The following is a 14,947-nucleotide window of genomic DNA, read 5'->3' on the forward strand; positions in this document are numbered from 1 at the left end:
GAATGGGAGCAAGTACTGTGCGGGGATGAGCGACGCAGATCTTGTGCTGAGCGGAGAGTGATAGCTCCTGTGTTAAGTGTCTTCATGAATACTAAAATAACGGTAATTAAGGAAAATGTCCTTAAAAACGTTTATTTTAGTGTTGATGAATGGGCGCCTCAATTACATAAATTACCCATGTCGTCATATAGTTTATTAAACTCTTGACTTGGTAAAATGTTGTGTTATTATAGTTTGAGAATTTATCATTATCACTGTTGACACATTTACATATGTTGCAGCTATTGCACTAGAAAAAGCCTTCTTCATTTCCCTGGTTTTGTATGTTAAATTGTTAATACTTCTCTTCTCTCCAGATCATTACTGAATGTTGTTTGCACTGTATGGTGTCTTCTGGGTATTTCCTATCTCGGAATCTTCCTGCATAGATTTCCAGTTGTTTTCTTACATCCGAACTGCAATTTCTCTGTACATGGCAAAATTGTGAAAAGAGAATATTGGTCTTCCATCTGTTTACTTGTCCACTATTGAAGTGACCATAACTGTTAGTGTCACTTTGGCTCACAATACCATGGTTATCACTGCCTGTAATTAAATCCAGGAATTCAATTTCTAGGTTGAATTGAAATGTAAAAGATAAGTTATATTAATTTATTTTAAGATGATTCATAAAAGCCAAAAATCCTTCTTCCGTGCCTAATAATTAAAATGTCATCTATATACCTCGCATATAAAATTAGATGATCTTTAAAAGAGTGACTTCCAAATATATACTTATGCTCCCATATATAAACTTTATTTTGTGTTACCTGTGTAACTTCTCTGTAGTGTGTAGAGCGCTTTGGAATTTGTGGGTGCTTTATAAATAGCTGCAAATAAATACTAAGTAAATGATATACTATATAAGAAGTGTCCTGAGTGAAATGTAGATGATGTGACATGAATACCGTGCTCCGGATTTGCTGTGAGGATGTAAGTGGCAGGAAGTAAATGACCCCGCTTGTATTACAGCGCTCAGGACAACATAAGAAGATCATGTCACTACACGGGGGCTAAGCGCACAGTATCTCGTGTCTGTCTGCTGTTATATCAGCGCTTCCCTGGGCTCTCGCAGAATAAAGTCCTATAAAACAGAACTTTCCTGTCATCTCTTGATGCTCTATAAAGTCTGACATGGAATGAGGCCATAATAAAATTGGGATTTTTTTTTTTACGCTTCGTGACAGCTAATCGTAGCGAGTAAAGTTGCTGCCTAGAGAAGAAGACAGACACCCACTGGAGCCACCGCAAACTCATTCGCAGCTGCGTACGCATACACAGACTTTTCACAAGAACAAGGAACATCGACTGCTAGGGATGCCCTATGGGTACGCAGACTGGCCGCGACAGTAGCAACGCAGGGGCCATGTTTCACTACATACACGATCGCAGCTTACGGCAGATAGACGCCCCGAAAATGGCCATGATGCGCCTGCGTTTTTCCATCCACTCCCTGTTGACACCTGTTCTGTCTTTCACTTTGTCATTATATCCTCACTGCGAGGGGCATTGCAAAGGTAACCGGAGGCGTGCGCGGTGCGGACGTGGCACATGCACAGTTGGCCGATAATTGGTCATTTGCGAGAACATCGGTATTGCGTACAAACCTGAATTAGGCCCAGAGTGCATTGCTCACATGTAAATATCCTGCAAGTCACCCTATACGCCCACAACACGCCCTTAGATCACTGAACGCCTATGTGTGAACGCCCCATTGACTCATATTTTACTCTGAATCTTCTGTAGTTGCGCAAAGTTCTACAGGATCGGATACTGAGCGAGCGCGGTGCTCATAATCGCTAGATCTATACACAAAACGGACTTATATCTTATATGCAGCTCTGAATAAGCCCCAATCTGCCTGGTGACAGGAAAGTTTATAAGTATTAAAGCTGGTAAAATGACTGTACAGCGAAGTGCTCCTGTATCTTCCGTCCAAGGGCTTAACGTCAATAATAAAGTAAAATAATGATAAATATTATATTTTATGTAGATTTATGCTCATCTTAGAAATACGCTGCCTTTCTGAGCCTGCCTCCCACGTCAGATAATATGCTCTGATTAACGAGGAACTTATTGTCATTTCTGTACAGATGAGAGAATGAATATCGCCCGTCTCCAGCGCCTTCCGTATAGAATCTGTCCATTACTCGCTGGGCTTCTCTTTCCCAGATGCTGTAATGTCTTAGCAATGTGTTAGAAAGCAGATGTTATCCTTTTGTCAGAGTCTCTGATAATTACTCTCGTCTCTTGATGGGTTTGCAGGTGCATGATTGTGAAGAATGGCGTCTCGTTTCAGCAGCCTATGCCAGCTCGGCCTTGTCCTCCTCGTAGTTATCACTGACTTCATGTGTGCCAACGCTTTCCAGCCCCGAGCCAAACGTAAGAGAGTTTCAGAGAACAAGTACAAGGAAGAGCTGTGGCCTGGTGAGCGCCAAGAGCAGCCCAACGGAAGGTCAGGGGCTGGCCTGAGGGAAAGGACTCATGGCGGGGTGTTATCTTTCATTGCCGGAGAGGAGGTGATGGGCTCCCCCTTCCAGGAGGAGGCCGGGAATCTGGGGCAGCCAAGCGCTCGGAAACAAGAGGCGTTCCAAAGCTTTGATTTCCCCCATAATGAGAGGGAAAATCGGCCCCAAGGGGCTCATCCTAAGGGAAGGAAACACCACAGAGAGCAGATGAAGCCCAGCCAGAGGGAGCGGGCGAAGCAGCACAGAGGTATGATCAGTTTTACCATAATACATTATGTGGCGGTAACATAGGGGGTGATTCGCAGGCTGTGATCACCTGGTGGACGGCGCCAGGCCGCAGGCTAGCTTACTCAGGCTGGCTGGCTTGCGAGGCCAGGAAATTGCGTCAGTGCGTGTAGCCCCTGGCCTTGACACTCTCGGAAAACGAGGAGGACACGCCCCCATTTCCAGGTACGCCGGCCGTCCCTGTCACCGCACCTCCCCTTAAATGCCTTTGCCTGGCAATCAGTAGCTGCGGTCACCTGGGATGAGCAAATAAATGGCGAGCAGAGTAAATGAGTCCAGCACAGGTTACTCCAATAGTAAATGAGGCGGGAATCGCCGCGCCGCGCCACTTCATATGTTTCTGTACATAACACGTACACTACCGTTACACGGCTGTACATCCCCTAGCTTGCCATGATCGCAATTTTATTTTCTACTTTATAAACTCATTCTCAGCAAATGATAAAGTAACACAGAAGAGCTATAATCAGAAGATATATAACAGAACAATAACAGGAGTGTGAATTACACCCAGAAGACACATGAAGCCAGTAACAAGAGCAGAAGAAGTAGTACTAAGCAGCTACGTGTGCATATAGGAGGACACAGGCTTAGCTCTCAGAACAAGAGACGTAGCACTGAGCCTATATTATACAGTAGCTGGGATAACACCGCTCTCACACTGCTGTGTCGGCATTACTGTCAGCAAATGGCGGCAATAACTGATACTCTGGTGCACAGCGATGCAGCCGAGCACGTATGATTCGGTTCTGACAATTCACACGGGCACAGTGCAACTGGAAGACATAACTCGGGATTCAAAAAAAAATGAGTAAATGGAAAAGATATATAAAACATTATTGCATATAATACATTTATCTGTCCCTATTAAATAGGCTTTGGCAAATCTTTTCCAGACTGTGTAAAATATGCTATAACATAGTACTATGCCACTGTCCATATGCAGAGAATGAGGATAGGGAGAATTACACCCGGTACACAGACCAGGAGCCGTTCTACAATACAACATGAAATATAAGAAATCTGTATACTATGCAGCCCGCTATGTCTGCGAATACGCCTATACGTCCTCTTGCCACAGAATACTTGCCAAGACAAATTTGGGGGAGTTCTCCCAGACTCCCGGCAGAGTACATAACCCTCCCACATCCCTCTCCAGTGCAGTGGACAGGAAGTGTTGTGATGACATCACACAGCGTAATAATGCAAATGATGGCATTAGGTAGCAGGGGTAATAATGTAAATGATGGCATTAGGTAGCAGGGGTAATAAGGTAAATGATGGCGTTAGGTAGCAGGGGTAATAAGGTAAATGATGGCGTTAGGTAGCAGGGGTAATAAGGTAAATGATGGCGTTAGGTAGCAGGGGTAATAAGGTAAATGAAGGCGTTAGGTAGCAGGGGTAATAAGGTAAATGATGGCGTTAGGTAGCAGGGGTAATAAGGTAAATGATGGTATTAGGTAACAGGGGTAATAAGGTAAATGATGGGGTTAGGTAGCAGGGGTAATAAGGTAAATGATGGGGTTAGGTAGCAGGGGTAATAAGGTAAATGATGGGGTTAGGTAGCAGGGGTAATAAGGTAAATGATGGGGTTAGGTAGCAGGGGTAATAAGGTAAATGATGGGGTTAGGTAGCAGGGGTAATAAGGTAAATGATGGGGTTAGGTAGCAGGGGTAATAAGGTAAATGATGGGGTTAGGTAGCAGGGGTGATAAGGTAAATGATGGGGTTAGGTAGCAGGGGTAATAAGGTAAATGATGGGGTTAGGTAGCAGGGGTAATAAGGTAAATGATGAAGCTATAATCACTAATTCTGTTATTACTCCCCAGATATGTAAGTGGCAGGAGGTCCCTGGCGCCCCAGCGGCCCATCTATCTCTCTGTGTTATTGGACACATCACTGTTACATACATGTAGTTTACGGGCCTAGCGCCGGCTGACTGTCACATTTAGTACAGAGGAACACGAGACATCAGACGGGTCATTGTCCTAGAGAGCAATTCTGTGATTGTAAATGGTAGAGACGTCAGTTGTAATTCATGGCAAAGCCATTTATTTCCTTCCGACGTGGCATTACCGTGCATCTGTCCTAGCAGGGAGCCAGCGTTCCCCATCATGGCTCTTACCCATCTAGTGCTGACGGATGTGTAAATATATCATGTGTATGTACTAAAGCTCCGTGCAGACACATCCGGCAGGAATTCTGTCCATACGTCTCGGTCAGACATTAATGACTCTTTTTCTTTATGGTCCCATTTACACAGGGCCATCTCTTCCATTGGGCTTGTTGGGCAGTTGCCCAAGGGCCCGAAGCTTCAAGGGGCCCACCAACCTGTCCCCCTGCAGCTGCGGACAGTTGGTAAATTTTTATTTTCAAAAGCACTCTCAACCCTCCCCACCAACACCAACCCCCGGTGACGAGCGACCATTCCTGTGAATGGGTGGGTAGGGGCCCCAGTGCATTGCTTTGCCCAGGGCCCACACTGCTGTTAAGACAGCCCTGCATTTACACACTATAACTGCACCAAGACATAAGCAGCATGAATGACTGACCCTAAGAGCTACAGTACATGCGATGCTCTCCAGCAGTCCTTATACTGTGTCCTTACTTCCTAGACACAGGCTCCGTACACCATACTGTAGGCTGAGGAGTTTCCGGGCATTAACGCTCCTGAACACAACATGGTAACCAAGGCAAAGCGCTGCCAGCGTAACAGCACCGTGACTATGGCACATGTAAGGGTCTATATTGTACATGGGCAAAGTCCTGAATCTAGCTTTGTACGTCAATTTAACAAGCATCATGGCAGTACACGTACCAGCGCAACCCTTCCTCTGTTATCGACGTCTCAGGTGAAGTGAAGGAAAACACCTTAAAGCCGCTTTATATATTTTTTGGGAATGAACCAGTTTTTCCCAGTGGTCGATATTTGTCATTTGTTTCTTTTTATTTTATTGTTTTTACATATTTTATCTGTTTTTTTTACAACTGTTGTTATTTATTTGAAGTGAAACGGCTGAGAATGGGCTTTCATGTCCCCGGTACATACGTGACGCGGGGCGGGTGCTCACATGTCCCCTCAGCCTGGCCTATAGCAATGATAAGTTAGTCATTACCGCGTCGGGCTGGAGGACGCAGCTGAATGTTCCTCAGCCGCCTTGGCCAGACTATAAATGGTGAAGACAGGTGGTTTCTGTGCCCGTCATAGACTTTGATAGGACATCTCCTTTGTCTCCTCATTTTAGGGAGTAAACCTTTAAACAATTTAAAATAATGAGCCCCTATACCCGAAGTGATGCGTAATGGCGATTTTCTCACTGCAGAGGATTTAATCCTGAAGATAAATAGTCTAATAGATGTAACGTCTGACCCCGAGCATGAGAGAGAGGTGTACAGAGCCCTAGGGGGGGATTATCTGAGGGGGTGACTGCCTGGCCCGTACCATGAACGGCTCTCCCTAATTTACTGCCTAACGTTATTACATCACATAATATTGGGCAATTCACTTCCTTACAATAAAACATATATTTTGTTCCTTAATTGCAGTAATGGTGGCACAACATCCACGCGAGACACTTTAATAACCGTGTGCATCTCCAGTGCCGTGTCTGAGGACTCATTATCCCAGACTTGCTCACTACAATATAACGAGAAGTCAGAATTCATTAAGGGAATACTCGGTATCAGAGCGCTAATCCCCACCGCCGGAGTGCTCTTCCCTGCCTGGCTGGGGCTCCGTAAACTTGTGCTCACAGCTCATAGATGATTCCAGTCAGTGAATTGAAGAAGAGAAACACTCAGCGGGGAGCTTTAATGTAGATAAATGCAATTACACACAGAGGAACAGCGAGGCGGTAATTGCTGACAGCCCAATGTAGGCGCCACGAGAGGCCGGGGCAACAAAGGGTTACACATGATTGTAGGAACACACCGCCAGTATAACTGCAGCTCTCTGTTCTGAAGAGTGCCCCAGTGCCATGTGTGAGAAGGGGCAGCTAGTCTCCAGCGGGGTATTATGTAAGGGTGGGATGTTACTACAGATGCAGAGGAAAATAATGTCTGGTTATTTCAGATTTAAATGTAATCGTCAGTCACCGGAACAGAGCACATAGCACAACAATGACACAAAGAGAATAGCAAAGCAAACACAGAACATGGCAATGACAGAGACCACACACAGGTAACACGCCAGGGAAGGCGAGAGGTGGAGGGAGTGACAGGGTATTCACCATACGGAATCTGACAGCATCACCATGGTGGTAGGATGGTAACTAATACCTATACATTACTCCTTTCTGTAACTAGTCTCCCGTGATGGGCACTCGTATAAGGAGAGACTTCTCCCATGTAATATAACATCTCTAGCACTAAGTACAGTAACATTGGAGATTGCTATAATCATAGACAATTATATGTGATAAGTGTGTGAGCTCCAATGGGCAGGGCTATCTTCTATCTATCTATCTATCTATCTATCTATCTATCTATCTATCTATCTATCTATCTATCTATATCATATCTATCTCATATCTATCTGTCTATCTATCTCATATCTATCACATTATCTATCTATATATCTATCTCATATCTATCTATCTATCTATCAATCTATCTCATATCTATCATCTATCTATCTCATATCTATCACATTATCTATCTATATATCTATCTCATATCTATCACATTATCTATCTATATATCTATCTCATATCTATCTATCTATCTATATATCTATCTCATATCTATCTCATATCTATCTAATAGTTCTGCTCTGTCTCTTGGGGGGGTCTATTCATTGTTATTTGATTTCCATAAAAGGGGCTCTCCTGCTTACCTATCACTCCCAATCGGGTCTGCTGCCCTCTGTACTATTGTATGGAGACCTAAATTCATCAAACTCTGAAAATAAAAAAATGTTCAGAGCTTGACTGCGGGAACATTCGCCATCTCCAGATAACATTTGTTCCCGGACCCCTGCTCCTTTCTATGGGGTTTATCAACGAGGAATCCAATAAGATCCCCCCGCTCCTGTTCAGCGTCTTCCGCCAGATGCTGGGTTCTGTGTGCGCATACAGGAAGTAGTGGTGATAGGGATCGCAGAGACAGCTGGCTCTCAGATTACTCCTCCCTGTCAGCACCCGTCAGGTATCCCCAGTTACAGAAGTAGTGGTGATAGGGATCGCAGGGACAGCTGGCTCTCAGATTACTCCTCCCTGTCAGCACCCGTCAGGTATCCCCAGTTACAGAAGTAGTGGTGATAGGGATCGCAGGGACAGCTGGCTCTCAGATTACTCCTCCCTGTCAGCACCCGTCAGGTATCCCCAGTTACAGAAGTAGTGGTGATAGGGATCGCGGGGACAGCTGGCTCTCAGATTACTCCTCCCTGTCAGCACCTGTCAGGTATCCCCAGTTACAGAAGTAGTGGTGATAGGGATCGCAGGGACAGCTGGTTCTCAGATTACTCCTCCCTGTCAGCACCCGTCAGGTATCCCCAGTTACAGAAGTAGTGGTGATAGGGATCGCAGGGACAGCTGGTTCTCAGATTACTCCTCCCTGTCAGCACCCGTCAGGTATCCCCAGTTACAGAAGTATCGGTGATAGGGATCGCAGGGACAGCTGGCTCTCAGATTACTCCTCCCTGTCAGCACCAGTCAGGTATCCCCAGTTACAGAAGTAGTGGTGATAGGGATCGCAGGGACAGCTGGCTCTCAGATTACTCCTCCCTGTCAGCACCCGTCAGGTATCCCCAGTTACAGAAGTAGTGGTGATAGGGATCGCAGGGACAGCTGGCTCTCAGATTACTCCTCCCTGTCAGCACCCGTCAGGTATCCCCAGTTACAGAAGTAGTGGTGATAGGGATCGCAGGGACAGCTGGTTCTCAGATTACTCCTCCCTGTCAGCACCCGTCAGGTATCCCCAGTTACAGAAGTATCGGTGATAGGGATCGCAGGGACAGCTGGCTCTCAGATTACTCCTCCCTGTCAGCACCAGTCAGGTATCCCCAGTTACAGAAGTAGTGGTGATAGGGATCGCAGGGACAGCTGGTTCTCAGATTACTCCTCCCTGTCAGCACCCGTCAGGTATCCCCAGTTACAGAAGTAGCGCTGATAGGGATCGCAGGGACAGCTGGTTCTCAGATTACTCCTCCCTGTCAGCACCCGTCAGGTATCCCCAGTTACAGAAGTAGTAGTGATAGAGATCGCAGGGACAGCTGGCTCTCAGATTACTCCTCCCTGTCAGCACCCGTCAGGTATCCCCAGTTACAGAAGTAGCGGTGATAGGGATCGCAGGGACAGCTGGTTCTCAGATTACTCCTCCCTGTCAGCACCCGTCAGGTATCCCCAGTTACAGAAGTAGCGGTGATAGGGATCGCAGGGACAGCTGCTTCTCAGTTTACTCCTCCCTGTCAGCACCCGTCAGGTATCCCCAGGTACAGAAGTAGTGGTGATAGGGATCGCAGGGACAGCTGGTTCTCAGATTACTCCTCCCTGTCAGCACCCGTCAGGTATCCCCAGTTACAGAAGTAGTGGTGATAGGGATCGCAGGGACAGCTGGCTCTCAGATTACTCCTTCCTGTCAGCACCCGTCAGGTATCCCCAGTTACAGAAGTAGTGGTGATAGGGATCGCAGGGACAGCTGGTTCTCAGATTACTCCTCCCTGTCAGCACCCGTCACGTATCCCCAGTTACAGAAGTATTGGTGATAGGGATCGCAGGGACAGCTGGTTCTCAGATTACTCCTCCCTGTCAGCACCCGTCAGGTATCCCCAGTTACAGAAGTAGTGGTGATAGGGATCGCAGGGACAGCTGGCTCTCAGATTACTCCTCCCTGTCAGCACCCGACAGGTATCCCCAGTTACAGAAGTAGTGGTGATAGGGATCGCAGGGACAGCTGGCTCTCAGATTACTCCTCCCTGTCAGCACCCGACAGGTATCCCCAGTTACAGAAGTAGTGGTGATAGGGATCGCAGGGACAGCTGGTTCTCAGATTACTCCTCCCTGTCAGCACCCGTCACGTATCCCCAGTTACAGAAGTATTGGTGATAGGGATCGCAGGGACAGCTGGCTCTCAGATTACTCCTCCCTGTCTGCACCTGTCAGGTATCTCCAGTTACAGAAGTAGCGGTGATAGGGATCGCAGGGACAGCTGGTTCTCAGATTACTCCTCCCTGTCAGCTCCCGTCAGGTATCCCCAGTTACAGAAGTAGTGGTGATAGGGATCGCAGGGACAGCTGGCTCTCAGATTACTCCTCCCTGTCTGCACCCGACAGGTATCCCCAGTTACAGAAGTAGTGGTGATAGGGATCGCAGGGACAGCTGGCTCTCAGATTACTCCTCCCTGTCAGCACCCGTCAGGTATCCCCAGTTACAGAAGTAGTGGTGATAGGGATCGCGGGGACAGCTGGCTCTCAGATTACTCCTCCCTGTCAGCACCTGTCAGGTATCCCCAGTTACAGAAGTAGTGGTGATAGGGATCGCAGGGACAGCTGGTTCTCAGATTACTCCTCCCTGTCAGCACCCGTCAGGTATCCCCAGTTACAGAAGTAGTGGTGATAGGGATCGCAGGGACAGCTGGTTCTCAGATTACTCCTCCCTGTCAGCACCCGTCAGGTATCCCCAGTTACAGAAGTATCGGTGATAGGGATCGCAGGGACAGCTGGCTCTCAGATTACTCCTCCCTGTCAGCACCAGTCAGGTATCCCCAGTTACAGAAGTAGTGGTGATAGGGATCGCAGGGACAGCTGGCTCTCAGATTACTCCTCCCTGTCAGCACCCGTCAGGTATCCCCAGTTACAGAAGTAGTGGTGATAGGGATCGCAGGGACAGCTGGCTCTCAGATTACTCCTCCCTGTCAGCACCCGTCAGGTATCCCCAGTTACAGAAGTAGTGGTGATAGGGATCGCAGGGACAGCTGGTTCTCAGATTACTCCTCCCTGTCAGCACCCGTCAGGTATCCCCAGTTACAGAAGTATCGGTGATAGGGATCGCAGGGACAGCTGGCTCTCAGATTACTCCTCCCTGTCAGCACCAGTCAGGTATCCCCAGTTACAGAAGTAGTGGTGATAGGGATCGCAGGGACAGCTGGTTCTCAGATTACTCCTCCCTGTCAGCACCCGTCAGGTATCCCCAGTTACAGAAGTAGCGCTGATAGGGATCGCAGGGACAGCTGGTTCTCAGATTACTCCTCCCTGTCAGCACCCGTCAGGTATCCCCAGTTACAGAAGTAGTAGTGATAGAGATCGCAGGGACAGCTGGCTCTCAGATTACTCCTCCCTGTCAGCACCCGTCAGGTATCCCCAGTTACAGAAGTAGCGGTGATAGGGATCGCAGGGACAGCTGGTTCTCAGATTACTCCTCCCTGTCAGCACCCGTCAGGTATCCCCAGTTACAGAAGTAGCGGTGATAGGGATCGCAGGGACAGCTGCTTCTCAGTTTACTCCTCCCTGTCAGCACCCGTCAGGTATCCCCAGGTACAGAAGTAGTGGTGATAGGGATCGCAGGGACAGCTGGTTCTCAGATTACTCCTCCCTGTCAGCACCCGTCAGGTATCCCCAGTTACAGAAGTAGTGGTGATAGGGATCGCAGGGACAGCTGGCTCTCAGATTACTCCTTCCTGTCAGCACCCGTCAGGTATCCCCAGTTACAGAAGTAGTGGTGATAGGGATCGCAGGGACAGCTGGTTCTCAGATTACTCCTCCCTGTCAGCACCCGTCACGTATCCCCAGTTACAGAAGTATTGGTGATAGGGATCGCAGGGACAGCTGGTTCTCAGATTACTCCTCCCTGTCAGCACCCGTCAGGTATCCCCAGTTACAGAAGTAGTGGTGATAGGGATCGCAGGGACAGCTGGCTCTCAGATTACTCCTCCCTGTCAGCACCCGACAGGTATCCCCAGTTACAGAAGTAGTGGTGATAGGGATCGCAGGGACAGCTGGCTCTCAGATTACTCCTCCCTGTCAGCACCCGACAGGTATCCCCAGTTACAGAAGTAGTGGTGATAGGGATCGCAGGGACAGCTGGTTCTCAGATTACTCCTCCCTGTCAGCACCCGTCACGTATCCCCAGTTACAGAAGTATTGGTGATAGGGATCGCAGGGACAGCTGGCTCTCAGATTACTCCTCCCTGTCTGCACCTGTCAGGTATCTCCAGTTACAGAAGTAGCGGTGATAGGGATCGCAGGGACAGCTGGTTCTCAGATTACTCCTCCCTGTCAGCTCCCGTCAGGTATCCCCAGTTACAGAAGTAGTGGTGATAGGGATCGCAGGGACAGCTGGCTCTCAGATTACTCCTCCCTGTCTGCACCCGACAGGTATCCCCAGTTACAGAAGTAGTGGTGATAGGGATCGCAGGGACAGCTGGCTCTCAGATTACTCCTCCCTGTCAGCACCCGTCAGGTATCCCCAGTTACAGAAGTAGCGGTGATAGGGATCGCAGGGACAGCTGCTTCTCAGTTTACTCCTCCCTGTCAGCACCCGTCAGGTATCCCCAGGTACAGAAGTAGTGGTGATAGGGATCGCAGGGACAGCTGCTTCTCAGATTACTCCTCCCTGTCAGCACCCGTCAGGTATCCCCAGTTACAGAAGTAGTGGTGATAGGGATCGCAGGGACAGCTGGCTCTCAGATTACTCCTTCCTGTCAGCACCCGTCAGGTATCCCCAGTTACAGAAGTAGTGGTGATAGGGATCGCAGGGACAGCTGGTTCTCAGATTACTCCTCCCTGTCAGCACCCGTCACGTATCCCCAGTTACAGAAGTATTGGTGATAGGGATCGCAGGGACAGCTGGTTCTCAGATTACTCCTCCCTGTCAGCACCCGTCACGTATCCCCAGTTACAGAAGTATTGGTGATAGGGATCGCAGGGACAGCTGGTTCTCAGATTACTCCTCCCTGTCAGCACCAGTCAGGTATCCCCAGTTACAGAAGTAGTGGTGATAGGGATCGCAGGGACAGCTGGTTCTCAAATTACTCCTCCCTGTCAGCACCCGTCACGTATCCCCAGTTACAGAAGTATTGGTGATAGGGATCGCAGGGACAGCTGGTTCTCAGATTACTCCTCCCTGTCAGCACCCGTCAGGTATCCCCAGTTACAGAAGTAGTGGTGATAGGGATCGCAGGGACAGCTGGCTCTCAGATTACTCCTCCCTGTCTGCACCCGACAGGTATCCCCAGTTACAGAAGTAGTGGTGATAGGGATCGCAGGGACAGCTGGTTCTCAGATTACTCCTCCCTGTCAGCACCCGTCAGGTATCCCCAGTTACAGAAGTAGTGGTGATAGGGATCGCAGGGACAGCTGGCTCTCAGATTACTCCTCCCTGTCTGCACCCGACAGGTATCCCCAGTTACAGAAGTAGTGGTGATAGGGATCGCAGGGACAGCTGGTTCTCAGATTACTCCTCCCTGTCTGCACCCGACAGGTATCCCCAGTTACAGAAGTAGTGGTGATAGGGATCGCAGGGACAGCTGGCTCTCAGATTACTCCTCCCTGTCTGCACCCGACAGGTATCCCCAGTTACAGAAGTAGTGGTGATAGGGATCGCAGGGACAGCTGGCTCTCAGATTACTCCTCCCTGTCTGCACCCGACAGGTATCCCCAGTTACAGAAGTAGTAGTGATAGGGATCCAGTTACTTAATTATCGGGGGCTTTTTTTTTTTTTGTACAATTTTTTATGTTTTTTTTTCTATAAATGTTATTGCATTTTAATTATTTATTTAGTTTTATTTTTTTGGTAAGATTTGCCCCGTTGAACCTTTTCTTTGGATAGACAGATTAGCCAGAAATAGATTTTCCGTCTTTGGTGTTGACCAATATTAATAAATAAGCCCTCACATTACACCTGTACACAGATAAGGTTTCTGTTCATGCGTGTAACTAGCATAGGTAGCTCTGGGGCCCATCTACCTTGTCAGAGTTACATGTGTTATATACATTATTCACCATTGGGTGGTACGTAGGGGCCCTTACGCACTTTTGTTATGGGGCCTTCAAATACTTTGTTACGCCCCTGTTTGTGTTGTTTAAAAGGCCAATGGAAATACTGAACGTTGCAGGGGGGCGCGTATAAACCCGTACTGTACACTAACGTTGTCTGAATGTAGAGAACTCTTATAAAGTGTCTATGAGTAGGTTGGCTCCATAAGCGACATCCGTGTAGGTGGCTGGCTCAGCTTGTATGTAAGAATGTGAGGTCATGCGGAGTGCTGTCATACAGGCGTGTTACATGGGATAGCAGCGTGAAGGCTATGTGTTAGGCCTGTATCATCTCCACCTCTGTGTTCGCAGGCAGAGGCTTTGAAGCTGAGCCCAGCGGCCTTTTGAAAGAAGATTTAAGCTTTCGAGACCCTACCCAGCTCCTTCAGGTGGAGATGTCCTCGGGCGGATCTTCCACCAGGTCTCCACTGAGCACCACCAAGCCAATGTCTACTAACGAGCGTCCGACGGCTGCGGTGGAAGCACAACGCCGTGTAAAGGTAAATCTCTCGTATCCACGTCATGTTGTGATCAGCACATTTATCTTTCCCTTTATATGAGATCTGAGACGGGCGTCCCTGAGATCTCCTCATGTACTCTGTGTTATGGGCCAATTACGGGTCCTGTGCTCGGGATGACCATCTGGTCAAAGGAACGGGATTAATATTGAAAAGCTTTTCTCCAGGCGATTGCAGTGTGAGGTCTTTGTAAGATAAAGCCCTTTGTTCTTACAGAGGAGTCAGCCTGCTGCCTTGGACACGTCCATGTGACTTCGGTAGCATGCCATCGTCTCATACACCCATCGCTTATTAAAGAGGGATTAAACCACAGATTGTTTTTACCTGTAATGTGCGAACCCCAGTAGTGGAGCAATGAGGCTGTACCGCTGGGGGTCTCAGTGCTGCCCAGACGCAGGAATTATTATTTATTAACTGTACTTAGATAGCGCTGGATATATAACAGGAATAAAACCAGTCTGGGTGAGAACAGACCGATCACTATGGGGCAAAGCTTTCACAATCCACCTCCTAATACCAATACATTTACTATTTGTCTCTTACCAGGAAACAAGCTCCAATGAGAGCCCGACCTGGTGACACCTGGAAGCATGAAGCTGTACTGACCCCACACACTGGTATACAGAGCTGCTGTACTGACCCCACACACTGGTATACAGAGCTGCTGT

At 48.2% G+C, this 14,947-nt stretch overlaps 1 protein-coding gene across 1 annotated transcript in view; it reads left to right on the top strand.

Moving 5' to 3' along the window:
• The first annotated feature begins 2,309 nt into the window (after positions 1 to 2,309).
• DRAXIN (dorsal inhibitory axon guidance protein) overlaps positions 2,310 to 14,947 on the top strand; it is a 64,048-nt gene continuing 51,410 nt past the window's right edge. Inside the window, exons 1-2 of the mRNA XM_088466194.1 lie at positions 2,310 to 2,754; positions 14,074 to 14,261. Coding sequence (XP_088322320.1) covers positions 2,322 to 2,754; positions 14,074 to 14,261 — 621 coding nt within the window. The 5' untranslated portion in view covers positions 2,310 to 2,321. The remainder of the gene's footprint in view (positions 2,755 to 14,073; positions 14,262 to 14,947) is intronic.

This window comes from Taudactylus pleione, unplaced genomic scaffold, assembly GCF_031769625.1.
Source record: "Taudactylus pleione unplaced genomic scaffold, aTauple2 ptg002638l, whole genome shotgun sequence".
In the NCBI taxonomy this organism is placed as follows: domain Eukaryota; kingdom Metazoa; phylum Chordata; class Amphibia; order Anura; family Myobatrachidae; genus Taudactylus; species Taudactylus pleione.